General features: G+C 43.5%; 1 protein-coding gene across 2 annotated transcripts in view; it reads right to left on the bottom strand.

Annotated features, from left to right (window-relative positions):
* LOC121873157 overlaps positions 1-25,695 on the bottom strand; it is a 95,717-nt gene that overhangs the window by 36,098 nt on the left and 33,924 nt on the right. For both annotated transcript variants that reach the window (XM_042376484.1, XM_042376483.1), the window contains exon 5: positions 2,397-2,613. In XM_042376484.1, coding sequence (XP_042232418.1) covers positions 2,397-2,613 — 217 coding nt within the window. The remainder of the gene's footprint in view (positions 1-2,396; positions 2,614-25,695) is intronic.

Here is a 25,695-nt window from a genome sequence, read left to right on the forward strand (position 1 = left end):
AATAAACCGTTAATTATTATTATTATTATTATTATTATATAATACAGGTAAAAGAAATTACTGTCTCTAGAGCGAATGGCTCCCTGTCCCGGCTGCAAAAATACCAGCAACTTTTAAACTACATTTAGACATTCTTGGGTACATCCAGGTTGTCATCCGCAAATAATCGAGGTCCACAAAATGTCAGGGCATGCTGTATCTGTAGATTTAAAAATAAATGTTGCAGGTATGGCATTAATAGATAGTAATGCATGCAAGAGTTCAGAAATGGTTACTGTAAGCTGCCTCTGAAGAGTTGGGTGTCTGCCGTATGGACATTAATTGTCTCGGGTTACCATTATCAGTACAGTACAGTGACACCCACATTAGCCGGAACAATTGGTGCAGAGCACTTCTGGGGATGAGAGATTTCCGACTAACCAGACGACTTTCTCAAACCCGGAAAAATTCCCTATCCCCAGAATATTTTCCAGTTAATGGGAAAAGTTTCCAAGTGTCTAAACTAGACATCTTGCACACAGAGACACTAGCCCACTTCCCCAGAATGTTTCTGGGTGCTGGGGATCTTTTTCTTGAGTCTAAACTACCGCAATCTGTAAATGCAGTTTTAATTAAGTTAGAAACTACATTTCTTTACTACAGTAAAACCTCGATTAACCGCCCACATATGGGGGGGAAGAGGCTGACGGATAATCCAAAAGGTCGGTTAATATTAAATAAAGTCTACGGAAATAAAACATACCTTTTCAAAGTACCTATCCCTAACCTACCTCATTTAAGTCCCTCTATTCATTTTTGTTCATTTGCCATTCATATTTCAATAGCATTTGCTTGAAAACATTAACCACTTCAGTAAATAAATACGAACCAGCACAGAAACTGTGAATAATCATAGGAAGAAAAGTCAAAGAACATAATACTTTAAAAACAAAACTTTTATTAATGAAGTACTGTATGGCACATAAGCAGTATCCAAAAATCAGAAAAAAGAATCGAATAGTATTTTTATTTTATTGCTCATTTATATATTTATTTATTTTAGGGGTCCGGGATCGGCGGTTAATCCGAAAGTCGGTTAATCGAGGTTTTACTGTATAATAATCTAGAATAGTTTATCTAAAAGTTTGGTAAAATAAATAAATTTGAAAATTAAAAATCTATATGATATGGGCATGAATGAAACTGTGTTACAGCAAAGACTGGTATTTTCCACTCCCATGGAGCGGTGGGGGATTAGTGGGTCTTGTGTAACTGACCTGACGCAATGTCAGGTGGAGGTTGGGTGGAGGATTAATGGTCTCATATTATTGACCTTCTGATGGAATGTCAGGTGACCTTGACCTTAAGATGTCTTGAATAAACACAAAACCTTTAGTATTGTTAGAGAGACTGTGATAAGTATACAGGTATGTATAAATGGAGTGAGAAAGCAGAAAGGTGTGGGTAATTAGAGAGTTGGAGTGGAATGAGTGTTGCCAAGCACTCCTCAAGGGATTTTCAGATGTTCAGGCTGAAGAGTTGCAAGAAATCATTGGCCAACATCAGCAGCAACTGACAATTCAAGAAATGTTGGAGGAGGATGAATAAGAACAGCAAGCAACACAAGAGGATGACGTTAAGCCTGGTGGACCTACAACACGCCAGCAGGCCCTTATTACTTGGTACCTGCACAAGGCCCAGCCTGTTATTAATGCCTTGGCAAACATCACTTTAGGAGATGATGATGGCACCACCGATGATGATATTGAAGTGTTGGGTGACTTACTGGTGGAAGAGCTGCCTCAAGACTTTGAGGGATTTGATGCTGAGGTTAGAGGAGGTGTAGAGGCGGGAGCAGGGAGGAAGCAGTAACCAGCCCTCCCTGCCTCAGAACCCATCAACCAACACCATCAAGCATTTCACTGATTCCATCATGGTAAGTTATTGTACAGTATGAGTGTATATAAATATTGTAATCAACAATATGAACAATACTTATATAAATATGTATGAATACATTACAGTAATGTCATTTTCTTTCTGGGTTGTAGGTGACACTGCAGAACTGATTAGGATTATTTATGTGTAATTCAATGTCACTCGTTTCACGATTTCAACTTTTGCGATGCTAAAACCGGTACCAATTAGTCGCAAAACATGAGATCCTACTGTAGTCAAAACTCAAACAATTATGGTCTAGTCTAGATTCCTAACCCATAAAACCTGCTTCAATCCTAGAACATATTTGTGATGGGGTGTAAGTGTCACTGGTATGTACATAGATATTCATTTCATTCTATGACATATAGCCTCAGACTAAGATATAAATTGTTTCTCTCTGAGGGGATACTATCTTATAATGCTGGAGGAGACAGCTTACACAACACAAATTTCATGATAACCAAATTTCTACTCACTGGGATATCCACTGGAGACTGAGGTATTGTAGCTCTCTGGGGAGGGGTACAAGCAGGTAATGGGAGGCTGGGCAGTGAAGGAACATATTGGACGTCCATCAACGCTGTTCACCTTCACCTCTCCTAAAGCTGACCCAGATACCAGGACAGCTTTTCCAGACCCCCAAGGCCATGAGCCATCTAGGAAGCACATGTCATTAATGCTGTCCTCATGCAACTGTAAAACAAATAAAATATTCATATATATATATATATATATATATATATATATATATATATATATATATATATATATATATATATATATATATATATATATATATATATATATATATATATATATATATATATATATATACTACCAGTATCTCTCTCTCCATCTCTCTTTACAAGAGCTTCTAAAACAATAATTAACAACTTACCATTCTTTTTCTGTAACAGAAGAATATATAAAGGTGCAGCCACACCAAATGTAAACACTGTTAGTAACATATGTTGGCAACTGTATTATCAACATGTTCAGAGTCTAGTCCACACAAACATATCATTGTTAGGAACACTATTGTAAACATGCTGGGCAACAGTTACCAACAGTGTTTGCATCAAAGTTGAATACTGTATACAAACATGTCTACACCAATGCAGCAGTGTTAGCAAGTGCTGATAACTCTTAGGGCCAAAGCTGGTAACATTAGTGGTAACAATGTTGTAACTGAATCCATACCAATGGCAGATAATTTATTAACATTGTAGGCAAAATGGTCAGAAACAGTAGTCCCTCAAAACCGAGGGGGTTAGGTTCCTGGAAAATCATGTGGTTGGCAAATCTGCAGTTGGCAAGACTAAAGGCTTATGGGAAATAGGGAGTTAGGTTCCATGGCCACAGATACAGTATTTTATCAACTTAATGAACTAATTCAAGCCACTCCTGTTCATTAAATCAAAATTTCCTCTAAATCGAGCTTTCCGCTGCTCAGTCTGTGTCCTCCCGCCACCGAGTGTGTTGTTCACTGCTACCTCTCGGTCAACTTAGTATACACTGGACCACCTTGGCCTTCGTCTTTATTCAAGACATCTTCAGAGGCAGCTGAATTCATAGGGATGGAATGTCAAGTCACTCTTTCTTCGGTGGGGGATTAGTGGGTCTAATGACCTGAAGATGTTTTGAATAAAGACAAAACTAAAGTATTTTTAGAGAGATTGTGATAAGTATAAGTATAAATGAGCAAAGTTGTATCCCTTCAACATTATGTTACATAACATTCTAAAATATGGAGTGAGAAAGCAGAAAGGTGTGGGAAATTAGAGAGATGGAGTAGAAATGAATGTTACGAAGCACTCCTCAACAGCTGATATTTAACTCGCTATCACGCAGTCACACACGCAAATTTGTCATATTAAAAGATCCTCACTCCTCATACTTGCTGTCTCAATTACCTTGTTGGGGATATGTGAGTGGTGTTGGAGTGTGTGTGTGTGTGTGTGTGTGTGTGTGTGTGTGTGTGTGTGTGTGCACACACAGGGTGGTGTAATGCATATAGTGCAGGCACTGCTTCCTTCCTTTCGCTTTCAGCTATTGGCGCTAGCTAGCCCCCATGGTGAACATGGAAGCAACTTGCGTAAGTCTTCCCCTGCCAGTACACAGCCTCTTCACCATCAAGACTCCTGCTGTGCTTCTTCTTGGCAACACACGGTGACTGGGTGCCTCGTGGGCCCAGGCTAAGCCCGCAGGGAATCTCGGAGCAGCAGTGGGCCCCAGAGGGACGGTGCATAGGCCCACTGGCATGTGGACTCGTCCTGGGGCCTACCAACCACAGCCCCATTGCCTTGCGTATTAATCTTGGTAGATATAAGGCTATGGGAATAATCCCCGAATGAAAAATTTGCGCTGGAGCCCTGCATCAGGCAGACTTTCCTACAGACCTCTAACAAGACCCCAACGACAGTACAGTGGTCCCTCGGTTAACGAGATTTCGGTTAACGAGTTACCTTCCATAACATTCTTAACTTCGGTTAACGAGTTTCTTACGAGCCGACCTGAACATGTTTTTGCTTGCATTTGGCGGTCCACCAGCTGTAGTATTAGTCCGCCAATACAGTTTATAATATTCAATAATTTTAAAAGTTTAATATTAAATTTTTCAGCCATTTTAATAAATATTGAACATAATTGAAGGTAAGGAAACTAGTTTTATGCGTGCCATCCAGCCTCTCAACACACCATACAGGCGTCAGTCTTTGTGTCTTTTCGGTGGAGGTAACATCTTGCTTGAGACTCTCTTCAACTAAATGCTTTTTTTCTGTGTTTGCAAGCAAATTATTGGTCATTTTGAATTTTATTTTACATATTGACAATATATAATGCAGTGCAGTGTTGATTTAAAGAAAATAATCTTGAATTACACCAAGAGAACTAAAATTTTATGGGTGAAATGACACCATGGGGTTACTTCTCTTCCACCCCAATGCCTTCTCTTCTCCCTTCTCCTCCACCCCCATTCTAATTCCCATCATCATCATCATCATCACCCAGGAGCCTTCTACATACACACCTCAAAGTAAGTGTACTTTTCTACCTTTTTGGTTGAATTTAGGCAATTTTCGGTGAGCTGGAACCAATTACCCAAAAACCCATTGAAACAATGGTTTCGGTTAACTAGTTTTTCGGTTAACGAGCAACCTTCTAGAACGGATTGTGCTCGTTAACCGAGGGACCACTGTATAAGCGGAAGAGGTGACCAAAGAGTGGCGACGGGGACAGGCAGCAGTGCAACCCGGACCTCACCCCACATGGGGAGGGGGCTAGAAAAGATGCCCTAAACATAGCCTGCCTAAAGGATCAACCTGACTGGCCAACCACACCCAATAAGGCCATCCTTATGGGGTCGAAAACAAAATCATAATCACAGATAAAAAAAAAAAACTATACAACCTCTTATGGTCGCTGCATGGAATGTCAGGCCCCTTCTCGACACTAGCACAAATGAGTGTCCTGAAAGAAGAACTGCCCTTGTGGCAAAAGAGCTGGCTAGGTATAACATCAACATAGCAGCCATTATTGAGTTCTGGCTCCCAAACGAGGGTCAACTGACAGAACAGGGGTCTGGCTACACCTTCTTCTGGAAGGGCAAGCTTGCTGTGGAGATAACCTACATTTATGGAGTTGGATTTGCCATCTGCCAATCCAACCTTCATAGGCTAACTGAAATACCTATTGGGATCAACTAGCACCTCATGATGCTCCAAGTCCCACTGAATCACTCGCATTATGCCTTCTTCATCAGTGCATACGCCCCAACCCTGGACGCAGAGGATGACATCAAGGAGGCCTTTTATGCCGACGTTGACAGAGTGCTGTCCTCAATCCCCAGAGAAGATAAGGTTGTGCTCCTAGATGACTTCAGTGCCAAAGTTGGCAGAGATGCTGACATATGGCAGGGAACTATAGGGAGAAATGGACTAGGCAATTGTAATCCCAACGGCCTACTCCTCCTCAGCAAGTGTGCTGCACAAACTTAACTATCACCAATACCTTGTTTAGATAGACCGACAAGTCCAACGGTTCATGACAACACCCACAATCCAAACACTGGCTTCTCACTTCACCTCGCCCCAAAACGGCAAAGAAAACAAGCCTCCATGAGGCTTTAACACTAAGTGTCTGGAAGATCCAGTGGTAGCACATACTTTCAGAGAGCAGCTCGAACATGGGCTGATAAACAACCCGACAACAAACAACCCAAATCCCAGTGCCAAATGGGATATTCTCGACACTGTCATGACAAAAATCTGCAGAGACCCTCGGCCAGATCGAAAGAATACACCAGACTGGTTTGATGAAATGATCCAGAAATCAATGTACAGGTCAATGATAAACGTGCTGCTTTAACTGACTGGCAGAATAACCCTCAGTCTCGAACCAAAGCTGATACCTTCCACAAAGAGAGTGTGGTGGCCCAGCAAGAACTTCACAATCTAAAGAATGACTGGTTTAAAAATAAAGCATGTGAGGCACAAAACTTGCAGATCAACACAAAATGCACCAACTTTTCAATTCCACTAAAAAATCTAATAGGCCAATCACTCATGGCGCAGCCCTCCTCCACTCATCCGACGTTAACTCCATAATTAAAGATGAAGAAGGCCTCCTTCAGCACTGGAAAGAGCACTACCATTTGCTGCTCAACCGAAACACCAATGTGGATGTCCTGACTGCCCAGCAGGTCCCTCAGCATCCAGAGCTAACCCACCTCAGCTATTCTCCATCCCTGGATGAGATAGCTACTGACATCAACCAGATGAAGAATAAAAAAGCGTCAGGACCTGATGGAATCCCAGCTGAGGTGTATAAAGCAAGAGGACCTCTGCTTACTAGCTGTCTCCACTCTCTCCTGGAGAATATATGGGAAAAGGAGGAAATCCCCCAAGCTCTTAAAGAACAAGGGCGACCGGTCAGACTGTGGAAACTACCACGGGATCTCACTGCTGTCATTAGCTGCCAAGATTATGACCCGAGTCCTCCTAACAGACTTCTTCCTGAGGTGGAAAACTTCCTCCCAGAATCTCAATGTAGCTTTAGACCATCATGTGGCACCACTGACATGATCTTTACTGCCCACCAGGTACAAGAAAAGTGCAGAGAGCAGCGTCGTGACCTGTACAAGGCCTTCATCAACCTAACCAAGGCCTTCAACTTGGTCAACAGGGAAGCCCTCTGGCAGACCCTTAGCCATTTTGGCTGCCCACCAAAATTCATCACCATTGTGAGGCAACTTCACGATGGCATAAATGGCAATGTCCTGCACAATGGCATCCAGTCTGAGTTCTTCCCCATCCAAACAGGGGTAAAACAAGGATGTGTACTGGCACCTACTCTCATTTCTAATTTGTTGGCTGCCTTCCTTACCCCTGCCAGTGCCAATTTAGCCAGCGGGGTGGACATCAAGTACTGGATGAAGGATCTTTTCAACATAAGACAACTCCAGGCAGGAACAAAGGTGTCGGCAGCTTCCATTACTGAACTTCAGTATGTAGACGACCTCACCCTTGTTGCTCACACTGAACATGACCCACATGAGATCCTGAATACTTACACAGATGCGTATTCACACTTCGACTTTGAGGTGAATGTACGCAAGACTCAGATTCTCTTTCAGCCCACCCCTGGTTCAGCCACACCACCACCATCCATCCAGTGAAACAGTACTACCCTCTCTAATATTACCCACTTTCAGTATCTCGGATCCCATCTGTCCATTACTGCGGACATTGATGAAGAGATTCAACATCGGATCAGATGTGCATCTCAAGCCTTTGGCAGACTCCGAACCCGTGTCTTCAACTGTAGGGAGCTGAAATGATCTACAAAGTTGCACATATATTGCGCAGTGGTACTCCCCACCCTGCTATATGGCATCGAGACATGGGTCACATACATGAGGCACCCTAAAGTACTTGAAAACTTTAACCAACGTACGGTAGGTCTACATTCCAACCTCCGAGTTCGCTGGGAAGACAAGAGAACAAATGCCAGTATTCTCGCAAACACCAACTGTAGGCGCATCGAGGCTACCATTATCTATGAGCAGTTACAGTGGTCCCTCGGTTAACGAGCGCCTCGGTTAACGAGATTTCGGTAAACGATTTACCTTCCATAAGATTCTTAACTTCGGTTAACGAGCAATCCCTCGATTAACGAGTTTCTTACGAGCCAACTTCAACATGTATTCGCTTGCATTTGGTGGTCCACCAGCTGTAGTATTAGTCCGCCAATACAGTAATCGGTTTTAGGGCATAAATTCCTTACTATTTTAGTAAATATCAAGAAGTTTATACTATTCAATAATTTTAAAAGTTTAATATTAACTTTTTTAGTCATTTTAACAATTATTGAACATAATTGAAGGTAAAGAAACTAGTTTCTGGCGTGCCATCCAGCCTGTTAACACACCAGACAGGCGTTAGTCTCTCTCTGTTTTCAGTGGAGGTAACATCTTGCTTGAGACTCTCTTCAACTAAACGCTTTTTTTCTATGTTTCCAAGCAAATTATTGGTCATTTTGAAATATATTTTACATATTGACAATATATAATGCAATGCAGTGTTGATTTAAAGAAAATAATCTTGAATTACACCAAGAGAGCTAAAATTTTATGGGTGAAATGGTGCCATGGGGCGACTTCTCTTCCACCCCAATGCCTTCTCTTCTTCCTTCTCCTCCACCCCCATTCTAATTCCCATCATCACCATCATCCAGGAGCCTTCTACATACACACCTCAAAGTAAGTGTACTTTTCTACCTTTTTTGTTGAATTTAGGCAATTTTCGGTGAGCTAGAACCAATTACCCAAAAACCCATTGAAACAGTGGTTTCGGTTAACGAGTTTTTCGGTTAACGAGCAACCTGCTGGAACGGATTGTGCTCGTTAACCGACGGACCACTGTACACTGGACTGGCCATGTTACCCACATGGACGACAGTAGACTGCCAAAGCAGCTACTTTACAGTCACCTAACGAATAGTAAACGTAACGCTGGTGGGAAACTGAAACGTCATAAGGATAGTCTTAAGACAAGCCTGGAAAAATGACAAATCGATCCCCCCTCAATTGGGAGACAATTATTCCACACCATAACGCTTGTAGGAGAACCACACAAGGAGGGGTCAATACTTTTGAGTTAGCCCGACTGCATATCGAGGCAGACAAGCGCCAACACCGAAAAGACGCTGCCACCGCCACATCCAGCACTAGATGGAGCCATCCACATGTGCAACATCTGTGAACAACCCTGCCGGTCCTGTATCGGCCACTTTAGTCACCCAAGAACTCACCACCTCATATCATTGTATCATTGCTGGATGATAGTCATACTCGCTTCCGAGTGACAGCAAAGTTGTAGTAGTAGCTGTAGAGGTGCTTGTATGTGATGTGTGGGTGTTGTTGGAGGGGGTGTGTGGGTAATGTGTGTGGCACAGTGTGGGTAATGTTGGTGTGTGTAGCACAGTGTGTGTAATGTTGGTGTGTGTAGCACAGTGTGTGTAATGTTGGTGTGTGTAGCACAGTGTGTGTAATGTTGGTGTGTGTAGCACAGTGTGTGTAATGTTGGTGTGTGTAGCACAGTGTGTGTAATGTTGATGTGTGTAGCACAGTGTGTGTAATGTTGGTGTGTGTAGCACAGTGTGTGTAATGTTGGTGTGTGTAGCACAGTGTGTGTAATGTTGGTGTGTGTAGCACAGTGTGTGTAATGTTGGTGTGTGTAGCACAGTGTGTGTAATGTTGGTGTGTGTAGCACAGTGTGTGTAATGTTGGTGTGTGTAGCACAGTGTGGGTAATGTTGGTGTGTGTAGTACAGTGTGGGTAATGTTGGTGTGTGTGTAGCACAGTGTGGGTAATGTTGATGTGTGTAGCACAGTGTGTGTAATGTTGGTGTGTGTAGCACAGTGTGTGTAATGTTGGTGTGTGTAGCACAGTGTGTGTAATGTTGGTGTGTGTAGCACAGTGTGTGTAATGTTGGTGTGTGTAGCACAGTGTGTGTAATGTTGGTGTGTGTAGCACAGTGTGTGTAATGTTGGTGTGTGTATACACAGTGTGTGTGTAATGTTGGTGTGTGTAGCACAGTGTGGGTAATGTTGATGTGCACAGTGTGTGTAATGTTGGTGTGTGTAGCACAGTGTGTGTAATGTTGGTGTGTAGCACAGTGTGTAATGTTGGTGTGTAGCACAGTGTGTGTAATGTTGGTGTGTGTAGCACAGTGTGTGTAATGTTGATGTGTAGCACAGTGTGTAATGTTGGTGTGTGTAGCACAGTGTGTAATGTTGGTGTGTGTAGCACAGTGTGGGTAATGTTGGTGTGTGTAGTACAGTGTGGGTAATGTTGGTGTGTAGCACAGTGTGGGTAATGTTGGTGTGTGTAGCACAGTGTGGGTAATGTTGGTGTGTGTAGCACAGTGGGTACGTTGGTGTGTGCAGTACAGTGTGGGTAATGTTGGTGTGTGTAGCACAGTGTGGGTAATGTTAGTGTGTGTGTAGCACAGTGTGGGTAATGTTGGTGTGTGTGTAGCACAGTGTGGGTAATGTTGGTGTGTGTGTAGCACAGTGTGGGTAATGTTGGTGTGTGTGTAGCACAGTGTGGGTAATGTTGGTGTGTGTGTAGCACAGTGTGGGTAATGTTGGTGTGTGTGTAGTACAGTGTGGGTAATGTTGGTGTGTGTGTAGTACAGTGTGGGTAATGTTGGTGGGCAACACAGTGTGGGTAATGTTGGTAAGGTGTAACACAGTGTGGGTAATGTTGGTGTGTGTAACACAGTGTGGAAGTAATGTTGGTGAGTGTAACACAGTGTAGGTAATGTTGGTGAGTGTAACACAGTGTGGGTAATGTTGGTGGGTGCAGCACTGTGCGTGGGTATGCTGTGTGCAGCACAGCGTGGGTAATGTTGGTGTGTGTACACAGAGTGCGTAATGTTGGTGTGTGTAGCACAGTGTGGGTAATGTTGGTGTGTGAGCACTAGTGCGTGGGTACTGTTGGTGTGTGTAGCACAGTGTGGGTAATGCTGGTGTGTGTAGCACAGTGTGGGTAATGTTGGTGTGTGTAGCACAGTGTGGGTAATGTTGGTGTGTGTAGCACAGTGTGTGTAATGTTGGTGTGTAGCACAGTGTGTGTAATGTTGGTGTGTGTAGCACAGCGTGTGTAATGTTGGTGTGTGTAGCACAGTGTGTAATGTTGGTGTGTGTAGCACAGTGTGTGTAATGTTGGTGTGTGTAGCACAGTGTGGGTAATGTTGATGTGTGTAGCACAGTGTGTGTAATGTTGGTGTGTGTAGCACAGTGTGTGTAATGTTGGTGTGTGTAGCACGCGTGTGTGTAATGCTGATGTGCAGCACTGTGTGTAATGTTGGTGTGCAGCACAGCGTGGTAATGCTGGTGTGCAGGGACGTTGGTGGTAGCCACTGTGGTAATGTGATGCGTGCCACGTGCGTGGCAATGTTGGTGTGTGTAGCAGCAGTGGGTAATGTTGGTGCGTGCAGCACAGCGTGTGTGAATGCTGGTGCGTAGCACAGTGTGGGTAATGTTGGTGTGTGCAGCACAGCTGGGTAATGTTGGTGCGTGCAGCAGCGTGGGTAATGGTGGTGTGCGTGCAGCACAGCGTGGGCAATGCTGGTGCGTGTAGCAAGTGTGGGTACGTTGGTGTGCAGCACAGCGTGGGTAATGGTGGTGTGTGCAGCACAGCGTGGGTAATGCTGGTGTGTGCAGCACAGTGCGTAATGTCAATGCGTGCAGCACAGTGCGGGTAATTGCGTGCAGCGCGTGGGTAACGTTGGTGTGTGCAGCACAGCGTGGGTAACGCTGGCGTGCGCCAGCGTGGCACGCTGGTGCGCAGCACGCGTGGGTAAGTTGGTGCGTGCAAACAGCGTGGGTAATGCTGGTGCGTGTAGCACAGCGTGGGCACGTCGATGCGCAGCAACAGCGTGGTAATGCCGTGCGCAGCACGGCGTGGGTAATGTTGGTGCGTGCAGCAGCGTGGGTAATGCTGGCGTGCAGCACAGCGTGGCACGCTGGGTGTGTAGCACAGCGTGGGCAATGCTGGTGCGTGCATACAGCGTGGAATGCTTGCGTGCAGCACAGCGTGGGTAATGCTGGCGTGCATAATGCGGGCAATGTGTGTGTGCAGCACAGCGTGGGTAACGTTGGTGTGCAGCACAGCGTGGGCAATGCTGGTGCGTGCAGCACAGTGTGGGTAATGCTGGTGCGTAGCACAGCGTGGGTAATGTTGATGTGTGCAGTACTGCGTGGGTAATGTTGCGTGTGTAGCACAGTGTGTGGGTAATGTTGGTGTGTGCAGCACAGTGTGGGTAATGTTGGTGTGTGTAGCACAGTGGGTAATGTTGGTGGTGTGTAGCAACAGTGTGGGTAATGTTGGTGTGGTGTAGCACTGGTGTGGGGGTGCGTGTGCAGTGTGTGTAATGCTGGTGTGTGCAGCAATGCGGGTAATGTGGTGCAGCACAGTGTGGGTAATGCTGGTGTGTGTAGCACAGTGTGGGTAATGTTGGTGTGTGTACACAGCGTGGCATGTTGGTGTGTGAGCACGGTGGAGTGGTGTGTGAGCACCAGGTGGGTAATGCTGGTGTGTAGCACAGTGTGGTAATGTTGCGTGTGCAGCACAGTGTGGGTAATGTTGGTGTGTGCAGCACAGTGTGTGGGTAATGTTTGGTGTGTAGCACAGTGTGTGTAATGTTGATGTGTAGCACAGTGTGGGTAATGTTGGTGTGTGTAGCAGTGTGGGTAATGTTGGTGTGTGTGTAGCACAGTGTGGGTAATGTTGGTGTGTTTGCGTGTGGTAATGTTGGTGTGTGTAGCACAGTGTGGGTAATGTTGGTGTGTGTAGCACAGTGTGGGTAATGTTGGTGTGTGTACACAGTGTGGGTATGTTGGTGTGTGTAGCACAGTGTGGCACGTTGGTGTGCAACAACAGTGTGGGTAATGTTGGTGTGTGTAGCATAGCGTGTAATGTTGGTGCGTGTAGCAAGCGTGGGTAATGTTGGTGTGTGCAGCTGGCACAGTGTGGGTAATGTTGGTGTGTGTAGCACAGTGTGGGTAATGTTGGTGTGGCACAGTGTGGGTAATGTTGGTGTGTGTGGCACAGTGTGTGTAATGTTGGTGTGTGGCACAGTGTGGGTAATGTTGGTGTGTGTGTGGCACAGTGTGTGTAATGTTGGTGTGTGTAGCACAGTGTGTGTAATGTTGGTGTGTGTAGCACAGTGTGGGTAATGTTGGTGTGTGTAGCACAGTGTGGGTAATGTTGGTGTGTGTGTATGGCACAGTGTGGAGTAATGTTGGTGTGTGTAGCACAGTGTGGAGTAATGTTGGTGTGTGTGGCACAGTGTGGTGTGTTGGTGTGTGTGGCACAGTGTGGGTAATGTTGGTGTGTGTGGCACAGTGTGGGTAATGTGTTGGTGTGTGTAGCACAGTGTGGGTAATGTTGGTGTGTGTGTGGCACAGTGTGGGTGTGTTGGTGTGTGTGGCACAGTGTGGGTAATGTTGGTGTGTGTGTGTACAGTGTGAGTGTGTTGGTGTGTGTGTATGGCACAGTGTGGGTAATGTTGGTGTGTGTGGCACAGTGTGGGTGTGTTGGTGTGTGTGTGGCACAGTGTGGGTGTGTTGGTGTGGTGGCACAGTGTGTGGGTAATGTTGGTGTGTGTAGCACAGTGTGGGTGTGTTGGTGTGTGTAGCACAGTGTGGGTAATGTTGGTGTGTGTGTGGCACAGTGTGGAGTGTGTTGGTGTGTGTGGCACAGTGTGGGTAATGTTGGTGTGTGTGGCACAGTGTGGGTAATGGTTTGTGTGTGTAGCACAGTGTGGAGTGTGTTGGTGTGTGTAGCACAGTGTGTGTGTGTTGGTGTGTGTAGCACAGTGTGAGTGTGTGGTGTGTGTGTAGCACAGTGTGTGTAATGTTGGTGTGTGTGTGTGTAGCACAGTGTGGTGTGTTGGTGTGTGTGTGGCACAGTGTGGGTAATGTTGGTGGTGTGTGTGGCACAGTGTGGGTAATGTTGGTGTGTGTGTGTAGCACAGTGTGGATGTGTTGGTGTGTGTGTGGCACAGTGTGGGTGTGTTGGTGTGTGTGGCACAGTGTGGTGTGTTGGTGTGTGTAGTGTGGGTGTGTTGGTGTGTGTGTGGCACAGGGTAATGTTGGTGTGTGGCTGGTGTGGAGTAATGTTGTGTGTGTGTGTGGCACAGTGTGGGTAATGTTGGTGTGTGTGGCACAGTGTGGGTGTGTTGGTGTGTGTGTGGCACAGTGTGGGTAATGTTGGTGTGTGGCACAGTGTGGGTAATGTTGGTGTGTGTGTGGCACAGTGTGGGTGTGTTGGTGTGTGTGTGGCGCAGTGGGTAATGTTGGTGTGTGTGGCACAGTGTGGGTGTGTTGGTGTGTGAGCTGGTGTGTGGGTAATGTTGGTGTGTGGCACAGTGTGGGTAATGTTGGTGTGTGTGGCACAGTGTGGGTAATGTTGGTGTGTGTGGTACAGTGTGGGTAATGTTGGTGTGTGTATACAGTGTGGAATGTGTTGGTGTGTGTGTGGCACAGTGTGGGTGTGTTGGTGTGTGTAGCACAGTGTGGGTAATGTTGGTGTGTATAGCACAGTGTGGGTAATGTTGGTGTGTGTGTGTGGCACAGTGTGGTGTGTTGGTGGTGTGGCACAGTGTGGGTAATGTTGGTGTGTGGCACAGTGTGGAGTAATGTGTTGGTGTGTGTGTGTAGCACAGTGTGGTGTAGTGTTGGTGTGTGTGTAGCACAGTGTAGGTAATGTTGGTGTGTGTAGCACAGTGTGGGTGTGTGGTGTGTGTGTGGCACAGTGTGGAGTAGTATTGTGTGTGTGTAGCACAGTGTGGGTAATGTTGGTGTGTGTGTGTGTAGCACAGTGTGTGGATGTGTTGGTGTGTGGCACAGTGTGGGTAATGTTGGTGTGTGTGAGCACAGTGTGGGTGTGTTGGTGTGTGTGGTACAGTGTGGTGTGTTGGTGTGTGTAGCACAGTGTGGGTGTGTGTGTGTGAGGTGTGGAGTGTGTTGAGGTTGTGTGTGTGGCACAGTGTGGGTGTGTTGTTGTGTGTGGCAGTGTGGGTGTGTTGTGTGTGGCACAGTGTGGGTAATGTTGGTGTGTGTGGCACAGTGTGGGTGTGTTGGTGTGTGTGGCACAGTGTGGGTAATGTTGAGTGTGTGTGTAGCACAGTGTGGGTATGTTGGTGTGTGTAGCACAGTTGGGTGTGTTGGTGTGTGTAGCACAGTGTGGGTGTATTGGTGTGTGTGGCACAGTGTGGAGTAACGTTGGTGTGTGTAGCACAGTGTGGAGTGTGTTGGTGTGTGTGGCACAGTGTGGGTAACGTTGGTGTGTGTAGCACAGTGTGGGTGTGTGGTGTGTGTGTGGCACAGTGTGGGTAATGTTAGTGTGTGTGGCACAGTGTGGGTGTGTTGGTGTGTGTGGCACAGTGTGGGTAATGTTGGTGTGTGTGGTACAGTGTGTGGGTGTTGGTGTGTGTGGCACAGTGTGGGTGTGTTGGTGTGTGTGGCACAGTGTTGGTATTGTTGGTGTGTGTGTAGCACAGTGTGGGTAATGTTGGTGTGTATGTGTGGCACAGTGTGGGTAATGTTGGTGTGTGTAGCACAGTGTGGTAATGTGTGTGTGGCAGCACAGTGTAGATGATGTTGGTGTGTGTAGCACAGTGTGGGTAATGTTGGTGTGTGTGTGGCACAGTGTGGGTAATGTTGGTGTGTGTGGCACAGTGTGGAGTGTGTTGGTGTGTGTGGTACAGTGTGGAGTGTGTTGGTGTGTGGCACAGTGTGGAGTGTGTTAGTGTGTGTAGCACAGTGTGGGTAATGTGTGTAGCACAGTGTGGGTAATGTTGTGTGTGCAGTGTGGGTAATGTTGGTGTGTGGCAGCACAGTGTGGAGTGTGTGGTGTGTGTGTGGTACAGTGTGGGTAATGTTGGTGTGTGTGGCACAGTGTGGGTGTGTTGGTGTGTGTGTGGCACAGTGTGGAGAATGTTGGTGTGTGTGTAGCACAGTGTGGGTAATGTTGGTGTGTGTGTAGCACAGTGTGGGTAATGTTGGTGTGTGTGTAGCACAGTGTGGTGTGTTGGTGTGTGTGTGGCACAGTGTGGAGTATGTTGGTGTGTGTGTAGTACAGTGTGGGTAATGTTGGTGTGTGTGTAGCACAGTGTGGGTAATGTTGGTGTGTGTGTAGCACAGTGTGGGTAATGTTGGTGTGTGTGTAGCACAGTGTGGGTAATGTGGATTGAGTGTTGTTGGCAGAGGCAAACCTGTCCACCATATATTGTCTGGCCTCTGTATGGTCATTTTGACACTATATAATACCATGGCAATCACAGAATTGAGTCGGCCCATTATGCATCAAGACAGCTGTATCACATTACTGCACAGGGCTGTGATGATGAACACTAACAATTGATCAATTAATTAATTTTATCCTGTACTGGTGACACAACGACAGACAGTAATACCATGAATAAGATGATTGATGCTTCATCATATGAGCTCAGCATTAGAAGGGGTGAAAAAGACACCCTGGCCAAAATGCATTTTTTGGTGGATATCACTATTTTCACCCTTCCTCTATATGTTGAGGTTGGATGTAACCCCTCTAGCTAGAATAGAAATATGGTAGAAAGTCCTTCATAAATAGGGTGTAATTTCGCCAAAGGCCGGGAGCTACATATCTGGCTGTGCTCTCAGTCAAAGAAGGTGGCAACATCTCGTTCAGAGCGATTGGAGCGCGAGCCAATGACAGCGCCTCCCTCGGACCATATGCCGAGGCAGCCAAACACGATGTATTTCCCCTTGCCACATCAGAGCTACTCGGCCAATCTTGGCGCCCAGATGCTGCCTCCTTGTTAGTGTTGGCACGTTGTATAGCATAAAGAGGTTCAGTGTACTTTCTGCTATTTTTGATAACTTTTCGCCGTAAAATTGACGCCATTTGTGTTCCACGGGTGTGAGAAGTGCTGTGCAATATCTGCCAGATATTAGAGCAAGACTAGAGTGATGCCAGGCCTTCTGGTGTGGGTTCAAGAGCCTATTATTCCTGAGTGTGTGTTTAGTGATGACAGTGCTCACGTGGACACCCCAGGAATGCTTGGTGATAGTGATTTTGGTATACAGTACTCATAATACAAAAAGTGACTGCTATACATCAGAAGACCTTTTTGCAGACTGTGTTCGCACAAAGTTATTGACATGCACTGACGGCAATAATGACGATGAAAGTGAGTCTAATGGTAACACAAACAGTGACACTAATATATCACAAGAACATACAGACTGTGAGGAGGTAGAAGTGGACAATGACAAGACATGCACTGATCTTGATAGTGATGAAAGTGAGCCTGACCCAATGAATGCTAGTAAAAGTGAGCCCATAACTCAGTCTTATAATGAAACTGAACTGTTGCCGGCTTCAATAATCAATGATTTAGTTGATGAAAAATCTGTGTGGCGATTTTTACAGAGTGCAGAGAAAAACTTTGATCAGTACGTGATTGATTATGATGAGGCCATTTAAGTTATACGCACTCCTCAGAATTTACGTAACTTCAACTTACTACGATCTTCAGGGATAATAAAACGAAGGAACTAAACAAAGTAAGATTGTAATACTATTATCATAATACTGTTTTTACCAAAGATTAAATTTCTCCACCTTTGTATTCGTATGTTAATTACGTTGAGGTTAATGGTGGGGTGAGTGTAGTGGTGTTTCCTCATTATTACACACCATTATACTTCACAATATTATAAATCTTTGGCTAATAATAGGGACAGAAAGATAAATACTGATAGACAAATGAGTTTTTTATTATTATTTCATTTTGGAGGGGGTTTATGGGGGGGGTGTAAGACGAGTGCTGTTTTTGGTGATCATTAACTTGTTTTACAGTATTAGTCCACAATAATAAGAAAATTTTGCAGAAAAACATGATTATTGTTGGTTTGAAGTTCAAACAACTGTACATCACAGGTAGTTATTCTCATTCAACTCGCAATAAAATAATAACTATTCACAGTACTAACTTCCAGTTTTCACAGTTAAGCTAGGAGAGGGATTGAGCTGCACGATAAGAAAATAAACCCTCAGGCTTAAAAAACAAAAAACTTTAATATTTTCTCAGCTTTTTTAATTTGGCGCTTCACCTTTTTGTAATGGAGGCGCCTCATATGACCGCCCATTCTTGACAGGGTAATGCTGAAGTGGGTCTACATTTAATGCTGACATCCAAATCATTGCCTGGTAATGTGCTTGGTGTACATGCTCAGGGGCCAAACACCAGAACTGACAGATGACATATCTTGTGTGATATAGGACCCATAACATGAAGCAACATGATGTAGCCTCAGTAAAAGCATCTTTCATGCTAGATTCAGGCTTACCAAGCTTAATCTACCAATGACCTGCTTTCATCATTTTTATTACAGTATTGTCCTGTCATTTTTCTAATGCCCCACAAGTAGGCAACAGTGTCACATCCAGACCAATTTCCACAGTTCTCAGTACAGTTGTAGCCTTGATATTGACAGTGGATCTACTTGAGTTGGTTCCAACCATTGATAGTTCAGAAGTGAGATCCTGTAAATAATAATAATAAACCACCAAAATAAATTCATCAGTGTCATCACACATAAGTTGAATGGAGTCACCTGGAAGCCAGGTGAACCACACACAGTACAATAATAACATCTACTTCTTCATGAGTTGTTTTGAGATCCAGTCTGTCAGTAGAACCACCCATGAAGACCTCAAATGACACAGGATCATGGCCAGTGACAACATGCTTTCTGCCATTCTCCAGGAGCTTATCTGCACAGTGGTATATTTACAGATTAGCTCTATCAGCTGCACCTTGTTCTTCTGTGTGACAGTGGGCACTACCTTTTGTGATGGCAGTGGTGTGCTCAGTGTCAACTGGTGGCATCTGCTTGTATATTTCCCTGCTCTAGACTGCTGTGCTGAGTTCTTGATGCTGCTTTAATGGTAACTGTCAGAGATCAAGTGAATGTCACACCTCGGTAATAAGTCACAAAGGTAAACAACAACATTATTGATGAAGTTTTCAACCTTCCCAGTTGATGGCCAAGATATGACTTATAACAGCACAGCTATCTACAATGATTAATCTGCTGGTGGAACTAGGAGAGTACAGAATTCCACTTGCATTTCCATTTCAGATTGAACTTGGTTTTGGTGATATGCAGTTCAAAGTGTCCTTTAGACCAGTGTGGTATCAAAGACTGGCACCTGTCCTACTTTGATGTATTTCCTAGAAGCAGACATGGTGATAATATTTTTTGTTAGTAGAATGTTGAAACCTGGCCATGTTGCTTCATATTCCTGCATCGGTGTTCACAAATTCCTTAGTAGGATCAGCTGCCTATGATAGGTTTAACAAAGCTTCCAGCTTCTTACAAGCTTTCTCTCTTGCTTTGTGAGATGACAATTCTTCCTCGTGAACAGTGATGGTATTTTGCTCGTCATCACTCTCACTCACCAGCCATATCTTTCACCTGTTGGCTACATATGTGTAGACGGAACAGCAAGTGCCCAACATTTCAAGCAAAGGCTGAAGGATGATTCCATTTATACCGCCAGAACCATGACCATACAGAACTGTACAGTATGTCATAAACATAAAGGACCAAATCTTATTCCATAAGCCTGGTTTATGTCTCACAACATGGTTGCCTTTAAAAAACTTTTCCAACACTTTTAGCAGTACCTGTCATACCTGAAGTGATCAGAAGCAAGAGATGTATGGGATCATCTCTTGCAATCTAATAATTCAACTATCGCATCCAAAGAATTTAGACAAATATAGATATCATTATAGCCTGACACCTAAACATATGCTTACATCATATCTTACAATGACAGAAACCATTTACACCCACCTCTCATTTTAAGCGGGGGTTACGTTCTTGAAAACCACCGCAATTTTAAAAAAAAACGTAAATAAAACATTATTTTCCCCTTAGAATACATGTAAATGATACAGGTTAGGGGAACCATCATATACCACACAGGGTACGAACAGTGCTCTCACTTAAACCAAGTCTGCGGCCAACCTCCGACACGCTCTCTCTGAAGGCGGGTGATGACATTTAATTTCACGTCCATTGCGATTGTTTTTCGTGCCTTTTAGCTTTAGACACCCCGAAGGAGGTAAATGGACGTTTTCCAGACATGCTCAATGGGGGAAACAGCGTTTAACACTATAAAGGAACGTGATAAACACACAATGCAAATGAGAGCACAGATAAAAAGTAGTGCTGGTGTGAAATGAGAAAGCGATACACAGGAAGCTTGCTTATGCGTCGTCACAGTTGTTGTACAGAAAACTTCATTATCATCATTATCTTCATCATTAGTAGTAATAATCATTATTATTACATTAGTATTATAATAATTATTGTATTAATAATAATATTAAAATCGTTGATGTTGACATGACTGCGACTTTATGGTAATAACTTACAAGCACCTCACCAGGCATCACAACGACTCCACTGCCACCGACCAGGCTAATCGTGGCGACAAATTTAAACTGTCTTGAGAGCATTATTTAAAAAATAGGAGCGCGTAAATTAGCTTTTGGTATTAATTGAACAATCGTGTTATTCCAAAAACGTTTACCTTGAAAATTACCTTGCGCTAGTTGATGGGTTGTAGCGGAGGTTTTCTTAGGGTCAACTGAAATCAGCCCCTTACAAAGATTGTTACCTCATTACTTTGCAATTACTGTACAAGTGTTCTCTGTACTATAAAACAATTGATTTAACTAATAATGTTGATATACTGCAAAAAATATGATTATTTACTTACTCAAGTAGATAAAAAATAAAAAATAAACAGCTGCAGCTACACAACCCTTGCTGCTATGCGGTTTGTTTACTAATGGCAGTGGTGCGGCAGCGCCATCTAATTAGGTGTGAAAGGTTGTCTGCTGGTCTCAAAGCACAGGAATTTTGTTTCTTCACACTTGAGTGTCAAGAACTTTGTTCATTCATTACCAGGCCTTCACTGGTGTCACAAGCCATTTTCATTTCAGCAAATTATTTCCCTCATCTATGGCAGGTGTATCAAGGAGACATAAATATAATATTGCATTTAAACTTGAAGTAGTGCGATATGCCAAAGAACATGGAAACAGGGCATCAGAGAGAAACTTGGACCCACCTACTGAGAAGATGGTTCGCCAGTGGAGGAAGCAGGAGGAAGAATTAAAAAAGTGAATAAACAGAAGCATAATCTTCATATAGTACCAGCAAACTGGCCAGACTTAGAAGAAAACTTAAAACATGGATATTAGACCAAAGAAACTTGGGTTTTGCAGTGACTATAAGATGATCATTTTGGAAGCAAGAAGGTTTGCAGCAAACACAGCGGTGGATGACTTAAAAGGAACTGCTTGCTGGTGTTTTCGCTTCATGAAACGAAATGGGTTAAGTTTGCGAACAAGAACAAAGTTAGCAAGTAGAAAAATCAGGGTGCGTCTTCCACGATACAACGTCTTCTACTCCGCAAAATACGGTAAATCAAACGAGTGTAAAATCTGAGTTACCTATTGCAATCCTTGTTACCAAAATCCTAGGTACAGGTATCCCTCGAAATATGACCACTTGAGAACCGAAAATTCTCACATCTGAATTTCCTAAATTGACACCACTAAATACAATAGTGGTCCCTTGGTTAAAGAACACAATTCGTTCCACAGAGTCGTTAAACACGAAATTTCGTTAACCGAATTTATTATTTCAATGGGATATTGGGTAATTGGTTCCAACTCACAGAAAAGTACATACAAAGTATAAACAAAATGCAGTACAGTACACTTACTTTGAGGTGTGTATGTAGAATGTTGCTGGTTGATGCTGATGATGATGGGAATTAGAAGTGGGGGGTGGAGGAGGAGAAGGGGAAAGCGAAGGAAGTGGGGGTGGAGGAGAAAGGAGAAGAGGAGCATTTCAATGCTTCTTGGAAGGCGAGTCACCTTCAGAACCTCTGGACTGACAGATTCTCTAACATGAAAATCCTCTCTCCTTTTGGAAGGAACACTGAGGAATCATCTTTCTCACCCATGCTTGATGCAGTAATTTCACCAATAAAATTTTAAGTTCACTAGCTGTAATTAAAGATTATTTTATTTAAATCAACACTGCACTGTGCTATACAGTATATTATCAGTATGTTAACTAAATTTCAGAATAACCAATAATTTTAATGTAAAAACGTAAAAATACTCTGTATTCAAGAGACCAACAAAACACCGATGTTTCCTCCACTGTAAACAAAGTTAAACAGAGACGCTTTGGAGGGTGAGTCGTGGCTGATGGGCTAAAAAACTAGTTTCCTGTACTGCATATATTATCAATATGTTAACTAAATTTTAAATTGACTAATAATTTTAATATAAAAAATGCAAATATATTAAAGAGCACAACTTTCTTGATTTTATTCCATTGGAAACGAATGTAAACATAGAACCGATTACTGTATTGGCGGACTATCCGATCTGCTGATCAGCTGATGCGCACAACAAAACGTGTTTGAGGATTTCGTTAATCAAAGTTTTGTTTGTTAATCAAACTGAATATCCTTATGGGAGCTAATTGCCAACCGAAATTTCGTTTATCGAACCGTTCGTTAACCGAGGGACCACTGTATATCTCCGCGTAGCCGGAATCCCCAAACCCAGAATCTCCGAGCAGCCGGAATTCCTATGCCGAATTTCCCTATATTTCCGCTTTGGAAGATATTTTCTGAGGTTAAAAATCAAGAGAATTTTCTGAAAATGTCTTGAATAAAGACAAAAGTTAAGGTTTTTTCTTTTGGAGGGGCTGACCTGACTCAATGTCAAGTTGAGGTAGGATGGGGGATTAGTGGTCTCATCTCACTGCCCTTCTGATGGACTGTCAGGTCACCCTTTCTTGGCTGGGGGATTAGTGGGTCTCATGACCTGAAGATGTCTTGAATAAACACTAAAGCTAAAGTATCCCATCAACATAACATTTTAAAATATGGAGTGAGAAAGCAGAAAGGTGTGGGTGATTCGAAAGATGGAGTGGAAATGAGTGTTGCCAAGCTCCCCTCAACAGCTGATATTTAACTTGCTACCATGCAGTCACACAACAAGACCCTCACTGGATGCTTGTTGTCTTAATTCCTGGGTGGGTGGGTGGGTGGGTGTGAGCTAGCAAGCACATTGTAGGATTTGAAGTAGTTGATGAAGAGTTTGTTCAGGAGTCAGGTGGTGAGGTGACTTGCCAAGACACTTACACAGCACACACATTAACAGCACTACTAAACCACTGTCTTATAACATTTACATTATAAATCCTACTTTAAAATTAATTGATACATGATAGCTCGACTGGGTTACTTTTTCATTCAGACAACTGATCAATGAATAAACCAGGGCATATGGAGACACATTATACACCAGTGATGTCATGAAGCTTCAAAACTGCAACCACAACTGCTGAGCAACCACATAAATTATCACAACCTGTACTCAAATGTATAAGTTAATTCCTAAAATTTTAATGTCTAGTGTTGCAAAGGATTAAATTATTCTCAGCATCTTAGAAGAATTCCAGCAATGCAAACTATATTCTGTTAAAGTCAATGATATTTTATGTTTAAAAACTTAAAACCTCATGCTTTGTAATCCTTGAGTATGTGATAATTTCCCCTCCTGGCTGTCAACACTCACCTCCCCCCTCCTCCCAGCCAGCAGTGGGGAGGGGGGGCAGATACGTGATAACGAGTAATGGGATGAATTTTGTTTTAGTCTTAAGGATTTCTCTAATAAAATGTCAGACTTGTCTTAAGAGAATATAACTTGCATTGCTGGAATCCTTGCAAGATAACAATTAATTTGAGTATAAACATCTCATAGTTTGCACAAGAGATACCAATTCTAGTCCTCTAGCTTAGTACATTGAGTACAAAATTTGTACAGTTCAGTAATATGCTGCTCAAAAATATGGCTTTTCACAGGGAAAACTGGTCAGGATATTATGGTATTGAACGTTAGGAGGTACAGGTGTTCTCTAATTTTACAACGTAAGGTTAGGGACCCAACCAGGTCGCAGAACCGACATACTGTAAAATAAAAAAAAAATAAATAAAATAAAATAAAAATCTTTTTTTTTTAAATCTACAATGAAGGCAGCAGTAAAAAGCATAAATAATGAGGAATGATACAGTGTGATCGGAGCACTTACTCAATGTAGCTGGGGCTGAATGCACACGGGCCCCCATAATTTTCTATTTACAGGATATATGGAGACTATATTAATTGGATGAAGCACAGAGGAGACAGGGCTGGTGGGTCATCAGGCGTCGCTTCTTCAGACAGGTTTATGTACTGTGGAAACTTGCTGGTTGGAAGGTATTGATCATCTTGAGGGAGTGAAGAGGCAGCATCAGGGGCGGAGGAGACAGTGTACTGGAAGGGGGCGGAGGAGACAGCACTGGAGGACTTCTTAAATAGATGTCCAATTTAGACTGTAGCTTGTTTTTTCTTTTCATTATGTTCTCTTCGTCGTAAGCAAGTGCATCTGATCATTCTATTAACTTTGGCATAATGCTCTATAATTTTGATCCATGCCATCAAACATTTGCATTCCTTATTTATTGTATCAAAATGCCCTGCTATTTGTTTCACTGAAAACTTTTTTGGGGGTGCAGGTTCTTCTTTCTACATTTTGTCTCTTCTTCTCTGGCAATTTTCTTTCAGCATTCGTTCCAGTCAAGATGCTCAAGTACGGAGCTCTTCTGCTACACTTTCAACCAACTGTTCAACATCTCAGTTTATCAATTTCTAACTCCAGCTGTTCACCTAACTCCACTATCTTGTTACTAATATCCAAAATAACTTCATTTTCATTAAATCCTTTTGAAACCGTTCCAATATTATTTCAGGATTTTTCCATATCCATTCATGCAATGTTTTGTAACCCGATCCCATGCTGCACTTATGTTCTTTATACATGACAAAACGTTGCATCTTCCAAAAGTCCCTTCATGCTTTTCACCTTCAGTAGCAGCAACAGCCTGAGCGGAAGGTCGTGCGTAAATACGCTTTTAAAGGCAGCAACAGCACCTGTTCCATGGGTTGATGACAGAGAAATAGGTGGAATGGACTACCCAACATCAGGGTGCATGTCGTCCAGGTGTGGTGGGTGTCCCGAGCATTATCCAAAATCAGCAAAATCTTGAATGGAATCCGCTATAGAGACAATACCCTTGGCTCGAATGAAACAAGTCATGAACCAATCCCCTCAAACAGTGCTAAGGTCATCCAGGCTTTCTTATTACTGCGATAAAAGACTGGCAGTGTGTGCTTGTTGACATGTGTAAAAGCCTGGGGTTTTCTAATGTATAGATCATGAAGGGCTTTTAGCTTGAAACCAGCAACATTCTCCTCAACAGAAGTGTAATTCTGTCCTTGAATGCCCTGAACTTCCCGGCACTGTTTTCGCCTCTGGTGGATGTATGTCCGCTCAGGCATGAGCTTCCCACAATAATCCAGTCTCATCCATGACTGAATACTGCTCAGGCAACACCCCTTCACAATCACATCATCTAACTCCTCCTTAAAAGCTTCGGCAGCACCAAACATCAGCACTAGCTGCCTCTCCACTCACTCCTTAACAATGTGTAGACTGTAGCGTTTTTTAAATCTATCAAACCACCCATGACTTCCTGTGGTAAAGGTTTAATCACATTCATCTCCTGCC

Source organism: Homarus americanus, unplaced genomic scaffold (assembly GCF_018991925.1).
Source record: "Homarus americanus isolate GMGI-L3 unplaced genomic scaffold, GMGI_Hamer_2.0 scaffold32929, whole genome shotgun sequence".
In the NCBI taxonomy this organism is placed as follows: Eukaryota; Metazoa; Arthropoda; class Malacostraca; order Decapoda; family Nephropidae; genus Homarus; species Homarus americanus.